At 45.1% G+C, this 17,371-nt stretch overlaps 1 protein-coding gene and 1 long non-coding RNA gene across 3 annotated transcripts in view; both read left to right on the top strand.

Annotated features, from left to right (window-relative positions):
- Nucleotides 1-17,371, top strand: part of LOC126212890 (uncharacterized) — a 474,898-nt gene that overhangs the window by 329,301 nt on the left and 128,226 nt on the right. The window lies entirely within an intron of this gene.
- Nucleotides 1-17,371, top strand: part of LOC126212888 (uncharacterized) — a 144,884-nt gene that overhangs the window by 222 nt on the left and 127,291 nt on the right. Inside the window, exon 2 of one of the 2 annotated variants that reach the window (XM_049940389.1) lies at nt 11,727-11,861. In XM_049940389.1, coding sequence (XP_049796346.1) covers nt 11,727-11,861 — 135 coding nt within the window. Of the gene's footprint in view, nt 1-11,726; nt 11,903-17,371 lie in introns of both variants that reach the window. The other variant, XM_049940390.1, reaches the window with a different exon arrangement.

The following is a 17,371-nucleotide window of genomic DNA, read 5'->3' as shown; positions in this document are numbered from 1 at the left end:
TTATACGTACAGGGGGTGAGGAAATGACACACACCACCTGGTCAGTTCTTGGAGAGTGTTTCCCAGTTTACCTTCTGCACACTGTAGCTATCTTTGGCTCTCCAGTTCTAATACTAACCATCTGGAAGAATTCTGAACCAACCTCTACTTCTGTGAGCCTTTTGGGGCTATGATACAGGGAGGCTAAGCTCCGAATGGTTAGAGATCGAAGAAAATCGTCTGTATCTTTCTTTTCTCGTATGCGCTAGCTACTTCTTTAACAGATTCAGATAACTTTGCACCCAATCCTGCTTTACAAGCTGAAGCATGTTAGCTTCATATTTAGTCGAGAGTGGTCTAGAGTCTGAGTGTGGCATTTCCATCGGCATCTTCTCTTCCTAAGAATCTCTACTCCATATGGAAGACCTATAAAATTACTTCTCTCAACATGGAGGTTCGTCAACTTCAAATCTCGTAATGAACCTGTATACATACCACATAATTCATACACGTCGACACAACTGTTCAACGTCTTCCCACCTTAACATTACGTGACCATTTCCCAGGACTCCATGGCCAGACGACAGCGCAGCTGACACTTGTGGCTCGACGCCATTGGTGGCCCCCTGTGCTGACCACGGCAATGCCCCAGCCGCCGCAGCCACAGAGGACGCGCGTCAATAACGAAACCCTGCAGCTGGGGTCCACCAGGTAGCGCGTGTTGCGTCTGCGAGTGGCTTTGTTAAAGGCACTGTGCTACTACAGTCACAACCAGAACATTTTATGAATATGTCAAGGCCAATGAAAATCTCTGTCAGACTAACCTGAAACCGGATGCTGCTTTCTGAGAGCATTCATCTTAGTCGTTAGCCTTTCTGCACGTGTCTCGTGGCCTAACTCGAACCATTATCGAGTCTGAATTCTCTGTCTATGATTTATGAACACTACCACCAGTGATTTTCCCACTACCGAGAATGAAAGCTGTGGCCTAACTCGAACCATTATCGAGTCTGAATTCTCTGTCTGTGATTTATGAACACTACCACCAGTGATTTTCCCACTACCGAGAATAAAAGCTATGTGAACACATACACTGGACTCGCACTTCGTGAGGACGACGGTTCAATCCCGTGTCCGGCCATTCTGATTTAGGGCACGGCCGACTTCCTTCCCCATCCTTCCCAAATCCGATGAGACTGATGACCTCGCTGTCTGGTCTCCTTCCCCAAACAACCCGACCTTAACACATAGAATGGCCACTGCACATTATGACTGTTTGGATTCTGAAAGTAGTATACATGGAAAGCAAAAGGACGCAGTATGATCTGTGTCTTTGTGTAACTTTTTGTGGCGTATGTAGCAACGTGCCAGTCCCTAAAGTATCGTGTGAGCCTCAATTTCGATCGTTTGAGAAGAGAATTAGGCGATACCTGTTTTAGTGAACTGAAAAGGTTCTGGGTAGATTAAATCCTTTTCCTACAGATATTACGGATGTTTGCTGGATGGTAATTTCAAAGATTGATAGTTGCGGGTTCCGCATTTAAGGATGGTTTCTGCCGACATCGTGTAATGTCCTGTCATTGTATCTTGTTTTCGTTACCATCATCTATGCATTTCACTGCAGGAAAGGCAATTTACCTGATACGTATCCAATATTTTGTAGAGTTAGTACCACAGCTTGCGAGAATGTTTAAAGGACGACTTCTTTATTACATTTGCGGTGCAGCTACGCTTCGTTGATCATACACTGCACCTGCTTAGGAAAAGTGTAATTGCGAAAAGTTATTCCGTGAAACCAATGTTGTACAGATAGTTTCGATTTAAAGACACACTTGCGCTTTCTGAATGAAACTTGAGTCTTCAGACAGCTGCAGCAGTCTTGAGGTATTCGTATTCGAGATAATTCCTCTCGTGGTTCTTCACTACAGCCCTGCAGAGTAGTACGGCAAAGCGTGCTGTGGCCCAGGTAGCGACGCAGCTTACGATTTTGACCCTGTGCCCCTGGTAACTGGGCTCTCACATAATACTGTGTACAAATACGTATGTATGTATGTTCAGAATAGTTCAAATGGCTCTGAGCACTATGGGACTTATCAGGTCATCAGTCCCCTAGAACTTAGAACTACTGAAACCTAACTAACCTAAGGACATGACACACATCCATGCCAGAGGCAGGATTCGAACCTGCGACCGTAGCAGTTGCGCGGTTTCAGACTGAAGCGTTTAGAACCGCTCGGCCACACCGGCCGGCATAGTTTAGGTCTAGATGGCAGAAAGCGCAGTGGCGCCATGCCAAGGACGACGGATTCAACGTATTGGAAGGTGCCGATTCAAAAGTGTGCACCACCTTCCAATTCACTGCTCCTGCACAACGAGGGAAATTCTGCATTTTACTTTTCGTTTTCTATACTGCTTATGGACGTACTGGTAAGAGTCGACTGCAGCCACGTGTCACCACTACAGTGATTTTGGGTTTGACCGTACGCTGCACCCCCTACTGTGTGGACTCGGCGACCCGTGTCCCCCGCTGGCCTCCCTCGCCCTGTGTTGTTGTGACGCCCACAGCCGGGCTGTCGGAAGCGCGAAGCGGCTCAGAACACAAATGGGATGTTAGCTGCCCGCTGACCGCTAACCGCATGCTGTCACAGCGAGGACGTGACGCACGTCCCACACACACACACTCACGTAAACCCGTGGAGTATTCCTGGCGCACATCCGCAAAGCTCTACTTACGCAAATACGAATTGGAGGCGATAAATCGCGATCCCGTCTAGAACCGGTCGGCCATGTATGTATGTATGGAAATTTAAAAAATATTGTATTCGAAAAGGATTTATTTTTCCTCTGGCTCCTGCCATCAATATAAAACTGATAAAGGAGGTATTTCATTCAAAAAATGTGAAAAAGAAGAACAACTGTATTGCGAAAACAACTGAAAGCTTTTTAATTTCCATTTTTTCTCGTACTTGTTATATACGTAACAGTTTTGTTATTTCGTAATTGATTCATTACAATATACACATTCTTTTGTGATTAAGGTAATTTTTTAATTTCCAATGTCTATTAAACACTTATTAGTAACTCAGAGAGAGAGAGAGAGAGAGAGAGAAGTTTTCAGTGTGTACATACTTAGAACAGCAAAAGTAATAGCAGCTCAAAAACAATACACACACACACACATACACACACACTCACCATAAACATATAAAATACTTTCTTCACACGGATGCATATTGTACATGTTCCACACGAAATATATACTCTGTCTCTCTGTCTCTCTCTCTCTCTCTCTCTCTCTCACACACACATACACGCACACGCACACACACACACACACACATGGACGCACGCAGTGTGCAATGAAAGATTCATAATCTCAAACATGCAGTCAGAACTGTGACAAACAGCTCATCAAACTATTCCACACACACCCAGTCAAGTGGAACACCTTTTTACCTTTTTACTAACAAATAAACCCACCCACACACATCAGTAAATAGTCTGGGTGCAGCAGATTTCCACACCTATGCCCCCCGATGAACCACTTGTGATCGTGATAGGACACCCCTGCTTCCAGCTGGAATTGCAGTATATACCTCAGTATATAACCTCGGTCGAAAGGTCTCCTGATAAGCATTTGTGGTGCAGCGCCAATGCCCTAGAGGAGGCACCTGTTGAAGTCCCTGAACGTGAAAGTCTTTCAGGCTGTGCAAATCACCGTGTCTGTCATGCAGACTTGTGGGATAGTCCAGCTCTACCTCTAGGACATATCCCTCAACAGCATCAGCAGCCACTTATTTGATCTCTTTCCTCAGTCTGGTGATTTCCCCTTTGGACATCCATGAGAGCCCTTGAAAAGGGAGACTTCCTTGCATGGTTTGCCTTTAGAGACAGTTTACATCCAGGTACAGGATGAAACTGAAATCGTCAGACAACCTGTACTCCCACTCGATTATTTGCAAGTTATTTGCCTTGGCATACCTGCGCACACATTGGCAAAGTCACTCGTTGACCGCATGTTCCAGGAAGACGTGCATCTCAACGTTGGTCAAGAATTCGCTGCTGGCTTGTGTCTTTCTTACCATGGCATCCCACGAAATCTCAGCCATATGCTACTGAACGTCTCGAAGATGTTGCCGGTCAGATGTACATTCGTGTTCATCATTTTACATGTTCTGATAAATCAGAGATGCCGAAGTCCTGCTGTTCATTCACCAATTGCCCGTTCTTTCCATTCATTATGGAAATGCCTCTTAGTTTACTAGAGAATCCAGATATTCGTATGGAAAGACCCCTTCTCCGTCAGAAGTTGAAACTCTTGAAACTCTACATCATCGAGATAAGTGGCTCCCTTTGCTAAGAATATCTTCAGGACGTGTTGGTTCAGCAAATTTCTAAAGAGACGTGAGCATGAAGCGTTGTGAATCCAGGAAGTGGAGCATTATTCTTGGTTTGATCCTCTTTGAAGCGGCATGTATTTGTCAACGGTGTCAGCAATGACACTGATCTTCCTACTACCCAGACTCGTCAAAGTGCTGAACTAGAAAGTGGGCATCATGCTCACTGAAATTGTGGAAAAGATGGCTGTGTGCTGTGGCAGTTGGTACTTAAAGTTACACGGGTTGTCAGCTGCACTCTGGGACTTCCCCGTTACGTGGCAACAGTCTCTACAGGGAGCTTCCTCACCTCTGTCCAGTCACAGTCCCCAGGTATAACGATCAGCTGCCTGCTTGTACAGTGCATCATTCTCCTTCACGTTGCTCATGAGGACGTTTTCACTATAAATGTTATAACATCCCGGACAAGACTTTCAAGCTCAGTGAGCAACCATCTCGCACGATTCCCTTGACATAAGATTTTAATTTTAGAGTTATACGTGCACAGAACTTGATGGGTAGCCACATGTCACAATCATCATTTTGTGGCAGTGATACGGGAGGCAGAGGCACCACGTTCACACTGTACCACAGGAGCTAGGAGGCGCTCTAAATCGACGTAAACGACGAAGGGACAGAAGTGTTGGTGAGAGGCATTCTTAAACTTCTAGAACCGTTTATCCTTGATAAGCATTTCCACACGTATTGTTTCCTGGCTCTAGCAGTCAATCAGGTGTCTTTCAACATACATGCTCTTGGTAAACGAGACATCCACAGCAAAAATGTCTTGCACCTTTTCTGTTTTCATTTCAGAGGAACGTAGGTGGGACATGCATTTGATCCAAACGTTGTGTTGCCTATCGCCTTCAGAGATTAGCAGCAGGTCTACACTTTTTGGATGTTTCTCAGCTAATATGGACAAGAAGAGGGGACCACCTAATTTACGATTGACTTCTTTGTCGATGTGCCACACAGTGTGTTAATGTTTGTCTTCTTCTTATGGCTTTCCAACATCCGTCCATATACGAGAAATTAGATCGTCAGTGGATATCTGGTGTCTCTGTATGCCCTGTATTTTTAGGGTAATTTCTATCGCTAGCGAGAAGAAACCATGGAAATCAATTTAAATTCCTCTCATCATGATTCTGGGCATTAGGACATGCTTTTTTTTTAGCAATGTATACTTTTCAAGAGAGATGTAACTGGACCCCACAATAAGTTGATCAAAATGTTATGAACATAAATCAAGGCAGAGCATACAGCTGAGTGTCTTACAGGACTCCCTTTCCTGCACCTCAGAAAAGTGACTCAGTACGACCACTCTGGTACCGACTCACCCCATGACGTCACGACAGCTCTCCCCCTGACTTGGACAATGCTCTTCCCCTCAACAACACGTCCAACTCCTGATAACTCTGCACACGAGGAGGAGAGAGAGACGCAGTTGATAAGTGTCTGAGGGAGGAGAAATAAAAATCCGTATACGTATAATAATAATAATAAATTCTGAGTACTTACACGTAAAACTGTTGTTGTGTTCATTACTGGAATACACTTCCAGCAACTCATCACCAGTGGGCATGTTTGTCATTAAGGGCATATCCAGCATGGGTACTAGAGGAGGTGTATGACGTCGGTAGATGAATGTGTCTAAGAGAATATGAACAAACCCAAACGAAAACACAGGTGCTAAACAACTAGTACCTGGTAGTTGTGTCACAACACCGATATTCGCATTGAGCACATCTACAAACAAGAGCATCTCAAAAATAACAACAAAAAATTTAATACTTTAGAATACTCACATATCTGCCTCTGAACAATCGAAGTCGTTCCCCAGAGATCACCATCATCATCATCGTCGTCATCATCATTATCAGCTGCTGGGTTCAGATCCCACAGCGAGTAACGCCAGGTCGTACCTAGAAAAGAAGAAGTAGAACCAATAAGAATCGCTTACACTACTGGCCATTAAAATTGCTACACCGAGAAGAAATGCAGATGATAAACGGGTATTCATTGGACAAATATATTATTCCAGAACTGACATGTGATTACATTTTTCACGCAATTTGGGTGCATAGATCCTGAGAAATGAGCACCCAGAACAACCACCTCTGGCCGTAATAACGGCCTTGATACGTCTGCGCATTGAGTCAAACAGAGCTCGGATGGCGTGTACAGGTACAGCTGCCCGTGCAGCTTCAACACGATACCACAGTTCATAGAGAGTAGTGACTGGCGTATTGCGACGAGCCAGTTGCTCGGCCACCATTGACCTGACGTTTTCAATTGGTGAGAGATCTGGAGAATGTGCGGGCCAGGGCAGCAGTCGAACATTTCTCTATCCAGAAAGGCCCGTACAGCACCTGCAACATGCGGTCGTGCATTATCCTGCTGAAATGTAGGATTTCGCAGGGACCGAATGAAGGGTAGAGCCACGGGTCGTACGACATCTCAAATGTAACGTCCACTGTTCAAAGTGCCGTCAGTGCGAACAAGAGGTGACAGAGACGTGTAAACAATGGCACCCCGTATCATCACGCCGGGTGATACGCCAGTATGGCGATGACGAATACGCGCTTCCAATGTGCGTTCACCGCGACGTCGCCAAACATGGATGCGACCATCATGATGCTGTAAACAGAACCTGGATTCATCCGAAAAAATGACGTTTTGCCATTCGTGCACCCAGGTTCGTCGTCGAGTACACCATAGCAGGCGCTCCTGTGTGTGACGCAGCGTTAAGGGTAACCGCAGCCACGGTCTCCAAGCTGATAGTCCATGCTACTGCAAGCGTCGTCGAACTGTTCGTGCAGATGGTTGTTGTATTGCAAACGTCCCCACCTGTTGACTCAGGGATCGGGACGTGGCTGCACGGTGCGTTACAGCCGTGCGGATAAGATGCCTGTCATCTCGACTGCTAGTGATACGAGGCCGTCGGGATCCAGCACGGCGTTCCGTATTACCCTCCTGAACCCACCGTTTCAATAGTCTACTACAAGTCATTGGATCTCGACCAAAACGAGCAGCAATGTCGCGATACGATTAACCGCAATCGCGATACGCTACAATCTGACCTTTATCAAAGTCGGAAACGTGACGGTACGCATTTCTCCTCCTTACACGAGGCATCATATCAACGTTTCACCAGGCAACGCCGGTCAACTGCTGTTTTTGTATGAGAAATCGGTTGGAAACTTTCCTCATGTCAGCACGTTGTAGGTGTCGCCACCGGCGCCAACATTGTGTGAATGCTCTGAAAAGCTAATCATTTGCATATCACAGCATCTTCTTCCTGTCGGTTAAATTCCGCGTCTGTAGCACGTCATCTTCGTGGTGTAGCTATTTTAATGGCCAGTAGTGTATAAACAAAAACACTATAGAAAATATGTATACTTGCTTTCATCCTCAGCCAAGGTGACCACGATGAATGACATCACAGCGTCGTCGGTAAACAGAGACAACAGTGCGGTGTCATCATTGTTGTCCAACGTGCGTGGCCATGACTGCAGTCACCATCGTCGTCACGGATACCGCACGAGCGCTTGACTCCGATATCAGGGCTGGCTGGCAGTCGGAGAGGGAGTAAGACTCGGGTCGCCCTCCGCAGGGCTGTTTACAAAACCCTTCAGCCACGCAGCGTGCGCTGATCAGCAATTCAAGTCGCAGTTCATCACGCTTCTTCTCTCAACACTAACATTACTTACACATAGCGCATTGCGACAGTGCCCAGCGTGTTGGTACACATTTGAACACGCCTCTCTCAACTTGCTACTACTCTCACTACTTACCAAGCGTGGACGCAAGGCAGCAGAAACGGGTTTATTTCTCGTAAGAAGAAGAACTTCCACATATTAAACGAGTGGGATTGTGCTGTGACAGAAATGCCCGAAATGGAATATGCTGGCTGCAAGTAGCTGCTGATCGGCTACTTTTGAGCGACACATTGCAGAAACTTGGGAAATCATCTCGACAGTTCTCCAAAAAGAGTGTAGATGTCACCTGGTAAATAAACACAGCTGACAAAAGAACTGCAAAAAATGAGCTCGGGAGTATCTAAACAAGTACAAAATTTTTATTAAGAAAGTAATATTTGCACATATCTGCAACACAAGTAAATCCATTTTCCTCTCCAGCACCGTACACTTGCTTAAGGTGTCTGACTGACATACAGTTGAATGATTCCAAATTCAGGATGGCAGTGTTCTTGAAAATATCCCACATTCTTGCCACCACCTCACGACCTTTGACGTGCATGACGCTCTCTCTGTGATCACAGTTTCGGAGTGACGTCAGCATATCCTCACAGGTCATTCCTGCATCGTGGCGGCTACTGCGATAGTGGAATCGAGCCAATCACGCTACTGTCTTCCAAGACATGTCACACTTCGTTGTTCTGAGCAGCCGGGCAGAAGTGACAACTGTGTAGAAACTTGTCGAAACACAGACTGAGTCGACGCGTGTGACAACAGCTACATCTTCAATCATCTGTAAACATGAAGCGGCCGCACTCGTCGTGGAGGCGTCGCCCGTGAGCAACAATGTTGTACCAGGAGGCAGGCAGCTTGGGCCCTGGCAAGCAGGTCTTCAGCTGTATCTACAGGTGTTTCGTACACCTACATCTTGGCATAACCTCAGAGAATGCAGTCGAGGGTCGTAAGATCCAGCGATCGCAATGGCCATCAGAAAGGACCCCCCCCCCCCCCTCTCCCTCTCCAGTCCTACAATGAGTGTGAGTATTCTTCAGGTGCTTGGTGCTTGCAGACATTAACATCAAAGTGGAATGATCTTAGATAATGCCCTAAAATACCTTGACTGAGAATCTTTGCTGTTGGCCTCCGATATGGGTGGCGTGGGTGTTGTCCTCATTCTAGATCTGCCTGTTTGGCTTTTGAAAACAACATCGCGGATGAATGAGGCCTCATACACAAACAATACAAACTGTATGAAGTTGGACAGTACAGCGCAGTGAACGATACTGGATTGACACAAGCAGACACAGGGCTCAAAATCCGTTCGTCGCAGTGCTTGCACATTTCATCTGTGATTACTCATTGTGCGCTGTACACAGCAACACACCTCACCATGAACACGACACAAGCTATCTGATGCAATGGACAGCTGACAGCAGGGTCAGTGGTGTGCTTGCGGCACAGGTTAATGCGCCACTGCGATGCTTGAGTGCTACGAGCCTAGTTGTGCACAGTAGGTCCGTTTGGTGGTCAGGTGTGTACACTGTTTATCAGCTGCTACTGTTCGAGTGCACAACGGACACCCGAGATCTTTGCCAGAGTGTGAAGAACTGCAGGCATCATTGCAATACATGCATTCATTCAGACTGACAGTCGTTGCTAGGAGCTACATTGTTGTTAGGTGGTGTATGCTGTGTATGTTCTTAACACAATAAATATGCACTTTCGAGTGTTGGTTCCCTATCTCAATATAATCTATTGCGGAACCACTGTCACCTGTTTCAGTGTGACCCAAAAGGATTGGGGACTCCACGTACAGAGAACAAGAGCAGTTCTGTCCCACTTCTCTCAGACTCTCCCGACGGCACCCATGTCTGTGGTGAGCACTCACGTTCCAGAACAACATACTGGGTGATGCTAGGGTAGATAGAAGAAAGGAAAACAGAATGGGAGAGTGCGAGAGGGACTCACGCACTAAGGGTTCTGTACAAACTCCTCATCCTGGGAATCGAGATTCCCAATGATTTTTGCCTGTTATCGAGACTCTGTAACTTTACTGGCAAGATACTGCTCCCAGCAATACCAAGATCGGTCCAGAAATTCTTCGTTATTTCCTCAGCCCAGCCCAAACAAACAAGAACAAGCAAGCAGAGGACTTTAGTTTATGTATGTAGGGAGAGAGGATTTAATAACATATTTCCGTTTACGTACTAAATCATGAATACAATATACATTTTATGTTTGGATGCAGTAATGTTCGTATGTTATACTTTCAACAGGTCATGAATACAATGTATGTCCAAATCGAAAACGACATTTTTATGTGATATAATTACAAGTTAACAAGTTTCAGATTTTTTGCTTTACTTGTACCGGAAAACTTAGTTGTTGCCAAATCTCACGATTCCAAGTCAATGGAGAGCACCCTATAGGTTTCGATGACTGAGTTTTCGATTATCAAAACACGAGACATAAACGGCCGTATCTGTTGACTGGAGTCAGTTATAAGCTTACAGTTTTTACGCCGCCAAGGGTCCGTATACCTTTGTATGTGACATAATTTGAACATGATACCCAGAACGTATCCAGAGAAAAAGATTCCTAACAGATGGACAGACAAATAGACAGACTGATAAAAAATAATACGAAAAGTATTTTCTAGAGTTATATAGTTACCAATTATGGATTTTAAGATTTTTTTCATTTATTTGCACTGTGAAATCTGGCTTCTTTCAAAATGTCATGATTCTAAATCAACAGGGAGCACCATATTGATTTTATGAGTGATGTTTCGAGTATCAAAATATATAATTTAAATGGCCGTATCTTTATTGCATTGACTTAGAAGCTTACGATTTTTACAACGCCAAAGTAACATAGACCTTAATATGTGACACAAATGTGAACTTCGTACCCGAAAATGGTCCAGAAAAAATGATCTTAACGCTCGGACAGTCAATACATTCCTTCAAATCTGCAATATTGAGACGTGTTCAGAGACAGACGACATCGTGTTAGATGACGAGCAACAAACGCAAATTTTCGGCAAAAGCGATCATCCAGGCAACAGACAAACGCTACAAAATTTTGAGTCGAACTGACATTTCGTGTGTGCACAATTAACTCAGATAATGTTTCAGATATGGAGCGGCTGATGTCTATCGTTGCGTTTGTAGACGATCATAACATGTGTTCAGGTTTCTCACAGCGTTGGTAACGAGTAGGATTTTGACGGATTTGTCAACAGTCTGGCCATTCTATTTTCGAAAATCGTTCAAAAGTTTGAATAGAATCTCGTCAGAGTTCCAGCCACGCCATGTGGCTTTACACGTAGGAACTCGACGCTGCTGGCAGCTCCAGAACATTTCAGTTGGATACATCGTCACGGGAGTATACATTCGTACGTTCAGACGTCTGTAATGTCAGCTACCAAGAAATATCTGCACCTCTCTTATCTGATGTCACAGTTTGAGAAATGTATTTATTTAATAAAACCCCACTAGGCATCTGCTGTGCAGTAATGTATTTATGCCTGTACAAAACTGAATGTACTACACTCATGCGCTGGCAGTAATTTCAGTGTCATGTAATAGCGCTACATGTAACTGTATATTAAGACAGGCTGCTGCTTGTGGATGTTATGAACGTAATTTGAACTATTTTCTGTGTGTCTCAGGGTAACCACACGAGTGATCAGCAACTCCACAGTTGGATTAAGGACATGGAACGTGTGAAAGACATGCTGCGCACGAAATTAACCGGATGGTTACAGGACTTGCAATTCGCCAGCAAACAGGTGGAGCACTACGAGGTGGAAGAAGACAAGGACAGGCCAGGGAACTTGAGAATCAGGTATAAACCAGTGTACACTCGAATGTCTGTCGTACTCACTATGGTTTTTTGGAGTTTATCTCACTTTTATCCATGGAAGTATTCATTAAAGTTATGGAAAACACAGGGATCATATAATTCAAAATGGAGTAAAGAACTAGCACTAAGAGACAGTAGTGAAGGACATGGTTAAAGATACTCGTGATTTACAAAGGTTTTTGACTTTCTTTAGCCCTCGATTTTTTGATTCGTATTGTGTCTTAAAATGTGCCACGTATTACGTAACAGACCAGCGGAGAAAACTGACACAATAAACGGTGTTACTGCATTTACTAGAGAAAGTATTGATGGTTACAGACACTTCCGAAGTTTTCATAATTTGTGCAAACAATGATGTGGAACCTAACACGAAAAGTGAGCGTGTCCTCGTCTTATTCGGGACAAAAAAAAAAAAAAAAAACCACTTCGGGAGAAATTACGGTAGTACCGTGTAGTAGCGACTCTAGTCCAGATACTGGCGTCCAGTCGGTGAGGAAAAGAGGCCACAAGTCATGTTCATCTCAATAGATGGAGGAAAAATTTAAGCAGCGATGAGGGAAGGAAGCGGATAGCCATCGTTCTTGTATTTTGTCCTGTGGTTGGTGTGTTTAAATCAGTCCGTAGCATAGAGCGTAAATAGTGGAGGTTGTGAGCGGGAGGAAAGCGGAATAGTCTCTCGACTGGTTGACATATGGGGCCGTGGAATGGAGTAGTGTAGGAGATATGTTGGCACTACGGAGGGTGACCAGGTAGCTTCCTGTGTGGGAATGGGCAAGCTCCCAGCAGGCAGGCACCCCAGGTCTTGTGGCTTTGTTGTTGGATTCTTTTAGGTGGCTTATTGTGAGGTAGCTATGGAGGTGGAGAACATGGATTAGGATGGACAATTAGACTCAGTCGTGATTGCTATCAATTAGATGAAAGACTTTTGCAGTTATATCTGAAGATGTCGGTAGGGGAGCTACTTTGGGATGAGTGTGTCTGGGAAATGGACTAGGTCTTTTGAAACGAAGGTGACCATCCGACGTCTACAGTTGTTCATCATGGGAATTGATGTGGGTAAACAGCTGTGGAGAGGCAGTGGTCAGTGTGAGGAACGAAATTATGTGCTATAGGATGATGACAGAGACAGGCAGTAGGACAGATCACAGTCAGGGTGGTAAAATACACACTCAGGGTAAAGTATTATGCAGGATGATTGAACATGATTTGTAGCCAACTGGAGCTGTTTTCGAGGAACGGTATTGTTACTCCACAACGTTTATTGTTTGGGGATTTTTGGTTTGCTACTCCACATCTGTCATCAGAACTGTGAGTCGGTTACCGGTTCACTGTGTACGGACACATGCAGATAGTGCGACGGGATAACACTATCGATATTGTGTCAGGCAGTGGGAATGAAGGCAACAGTGGTTGGGAAGGTGAACTGAAAATCGGAGATGGGTAGATTTCAAGACAGGGGTGCACTACACAAAGGAAGCAGCTAATCGGATAGCAGAGTACTGGTGGAGTGCACATGGGGGTTTCAGGCTAGCCAGTAGTTTGAGGTACTCTCATGAACACTCGCCAGTTGGTACACATTTAGGGAAATCATATAGCTTTCAGAGTAAAGTTAGTTCGACTCTGAAACTTTTATCAGTCAACTGTAGAAGTATTTGTAACATAGTTCCCTAATTTGCTCTCCTCCATGAACGTTCTCAGCCTCAAATTATTCTTGAATTGAGAGCTGGCTAAGACCCAAAGTAAAAAAACTCTGAGATATTTAGCGAGTCTTGGAATGTCTATCGGAAAGACATATTCGACGCTGTAGGAGGGGAAGTGTGCAGTTGACAAAAAATATTCTCTTTACTGAGGTTGAATTTGAGTGCAATAGTGTAGTTACGTAGTCGCACATAACAGGACTAGGTGAAACCATATCAGTTGTTGGATGTTTTTACCACCCACCCGACTCCGCTGGGACAGATGTGGAGCCATTCAAAGAATCAGCATTTCATAAATATCCAGATCACGCGACACTAGCTGGCGGTGACCTTAACCTACCGAGTATAGACTGGGACGTCTATGGATTCACTGCAGGTTGTCCAGACAGACAGTCTTGTGAAGGACTTTTGAACACATTTTCCCAAAACGGTGTTGAGCAGCTAGTTCGTCAGCCAGCACAAACAGGCAGGACCTTATCGATGGCGTCAGCATAGAGATGGGGATTAGTGATCATGATGTCATCATAGCGACTATGGTTACGAAAGTCAGTAAATCAGTCGAGAACGCTAGGAGAGTTGATATGCAGTTGTCAGCGTCTCACTTAGACAATAAAATACAATCATTTAATTCCAGAATTATGGCCATAGAGGAATTATGGCTAAAGTTTAAAGAGACTGTAAATCGTGATCCGGAAAAGTATGCGGCTGCTAAGTGGATGAAGGGCGGAAAAGACTCATCGTGCTTTAATAACAAAATTCGGAAAAGGCTGAGGAACGAAAGGCTGTTACATTCTCGGTTCAAAAGAGAACGCGCAAATGAGGACAGAAAGATTTGTAGAGATTCGTGCGTCTGTGAAAAGATCTGTGCGCGAAGCATACAACTGCTACCACCGGAGAACCGGAAAAAGTTTTGGTCCTCTGCGAAATCGTTAAGCGGATATAACGCTTCTGTTCAGTGACACGTTGACCAGTCTGCTTTGGCGCTAGAATATTCCAAAAGGAAGGCCGAAGTTAAAAATTCCTCGTTTAAGAAATCGTTCACGCAGGAGAATGGTACAAACGTGCCGTCGTTTGACCATCGCATAGTAATGAGTACCCCTGGCGTAGAGAAACAGCTGAAAATAAATAAGTGGCAATGCCTAGGTGGAATGCCAGTTTGGTTTTACAAAGAGTAGTGTACGGCACTGGCCCCTTACTCAGCTTGCATTTACCGCGAATCTTGCGATCAGCTCTAAGAACCAAGCGAATGGAAAAAAGTGCAAGTGACTCTAGTGTATAATAGAGGTAAAAGAACGGACCCACAAAATTACAGACCAATATCCCTAACACTTGTTTGCTGCAGAATGCTTGAACATATTCTCAGTTCGAACATAATCAACTTTCTTCAGACTAAGGAGCTTATGTGCACAAATCAACACGGTTTTGGTAAGCATCGCTTCTGTGAAACTCACCTTTTCCTTTTCTCGCATGATGCACTGAGAGCTATGGATGAAGGGCAACAGGCGGATTCCATATTTCTAGATTTCTCGAAAGCATTTGTCACGGTGTCCCATTGCGGGGTGATAACGGAAGAACGAGCACATGGAATAAGTTTAGTGACTGCAGGTTGACACAAGATGACAAAATTTCTAGTTGGTGTGATGAATGGCAGGTGGCTCTTGCTGTAGAAGAAAGCGGATGAGTAGCAAAAACGAACCCGCAATATCCGGATACGGCACTCCAAGTGTGCTGCTTACCACAGTCACTTCGTTGAAATATCTGGGCGTAATGTTGCGAAGCGAGATGAAATGGAATAAACATGTGAGGATTCTGGTAGGAAAGGGGAACGGTCGACTTGGGTTTATTGGGAGAGTTTTGTGAAAGTGTGGTTCGTGTGTAAGGGAGACCCCGTATAGGACGCCAGAGCGACTTCTTGTTCAGCATTGCTCGAGTGTTTGGGATCTGCACCAGGTCGGATAGAAAGAAGACATCGGAACAATTCAGGGGGAGCAGGTAGATTTCTTACCGGAGTTTCGATCAGCATGCAAGTGTTACGTATATGCTCCTGGAGCTCAGCAGCAGATTCTATGAGGGTTCTTCCAGATCCGGAAACGCACTCATCCACTCCCTAGGTCGGTATGACATGTCCCGCGATAAGCATAAGCGCCCTATGACGATCTTCGACGATTAAGTCGAAGAGAAAATCCCAATACCCAATCCCTAATCCAGTTCCTTCCCATATAACACCAATCTCTTCGCCTACCTCAGTCAAGTACCAGACTCACTCACAACAAGTCACAGACACCAAAAAACTATAGAAAAATCAGACACACACGTTCACAGGGGAGTAAAAGCCGAAAGGCTACAAACTCTCCCTCACACTTCCCCAAAGAGGGGAAAGTAATAGATGTGAGCAGCGGCAGGGAAGAAGACACTCATTTCGAAGAAAACAAGTGTAGAGAACCTGGCTGCAGAACGATCCTAATGACGCCAGCATACATTTCTGGTAGGGACCACGAAGACGAGATACGAGGAGTTACGGCTCCTAAGGAGGCATATAGACAGGCGTCTGTCCCTCGCTCTGTCAGCGAGCAGAACAGGAAAGGAAACGACTAGTTGTGGAACAGGGTACCCTCCTCCACGCACCGCACGGTGGCTTGCGGATTATGTATGTAGATGTAGACACAAAGGACGATAGTTGAGAGGAATTATTGGTTTCATGTCGGTAAATTTAGTGAAATCATTTTTGGCTTGGTTTCATTTGAAATCGTGAGGTTTTATCTATTCTATTTCATCTGTTTGGTCTTATGACTGCATGCATGAGGGTTGTGGTGTAATAGGGGGCCCCAGTTGTGTGTAGATAAGGACATTGACAGGAGTTTATGACGGCGGTGACGAATGTGGATGTGGTTGGAACTTCCTGCACCGGCAGTGGTGGGGGCGATGGGGCGGGCCGCGGATGGGGGCTGGCGACGGTGTTGGCGACAGAGCCAGCGACGCTGCTGGAGAGGGAGTCGACGGTGGCGCAGGTGGCGGCGACGGGGGTGGAGCATTTGACGGAGGCAGTGGCGAAGGGGCTGCCAGACTACGGCTCTCTGTGAGTGGTGAAGCAATGAAGACGACGACGAAGGGTGGGAGATGATCGGCAAAGAACCACTGGGAGAGTCCATGTGAGAGCTGAGGTGCTGGCGAAGTGTAGTGGGGCGTGTCAGTAAAACGGAGGATATACTTCGTACTGGAAATTTTGGGAGGACATTTTGAGGTTCACATGAGTAAAGCGAGTCAGAGAATATACTGCAGCCGAGAATGTGCTCATCGCGAGTAAAAGGGTGAGGGATGTTGCTCAAAACAAAGAACGTTCTCCGCTTTCGTGTGAACAAAACTAGAGGAGCTTCTCACAACCGGAAAATATTGAAGCGAGATCTGTAGCAGTCTTCGGGCTGAGTAAGTTCTGTTAAGTTTTACCTACATTTTGGCAATGATGGCAGAATTCATATTGCTTGGGAGGCAAAAAAAGAAATATATAGCCCAACGAAGTGCTGAATTGAGGAGCTGTAGAAATTTATATCGCTTTGACAATAAGAACATCATCTGCGGACGACCTCTCAAAAGAAGTGAAAATTGAAACATTTTTATTGCTATTTAGTAGACCCAAGTTTTCAGACTGACGTACGAGAACATTTAGCTGTAGGCCTACACCAAACAACCGTGTCGCTGACTTTTCCAGACGTTCACCATCATGTCTTCTCACAGCATAAGTCTTATATAGTGTGAT

Source organism: Schistocerca nitens, chromosome 11, assembly GCF_023898315.1.
Source record: "Schistocerca nitens isolate TAMUIC-IGC-003100 chromosome 11, iqSchNite1.1, whole genome shotgun sequence".
Lineage (NCBI taxonomy): Eukaryota > Metazoa > Arthropoda > Insecta > Orthoptera > Acrididae > Schistocerca > Schistocerca nitens.
Note: the sequence above shows the minus strand (reverse complement) of the source record. Positions and strands in the feature narration are given on the sequence as shown.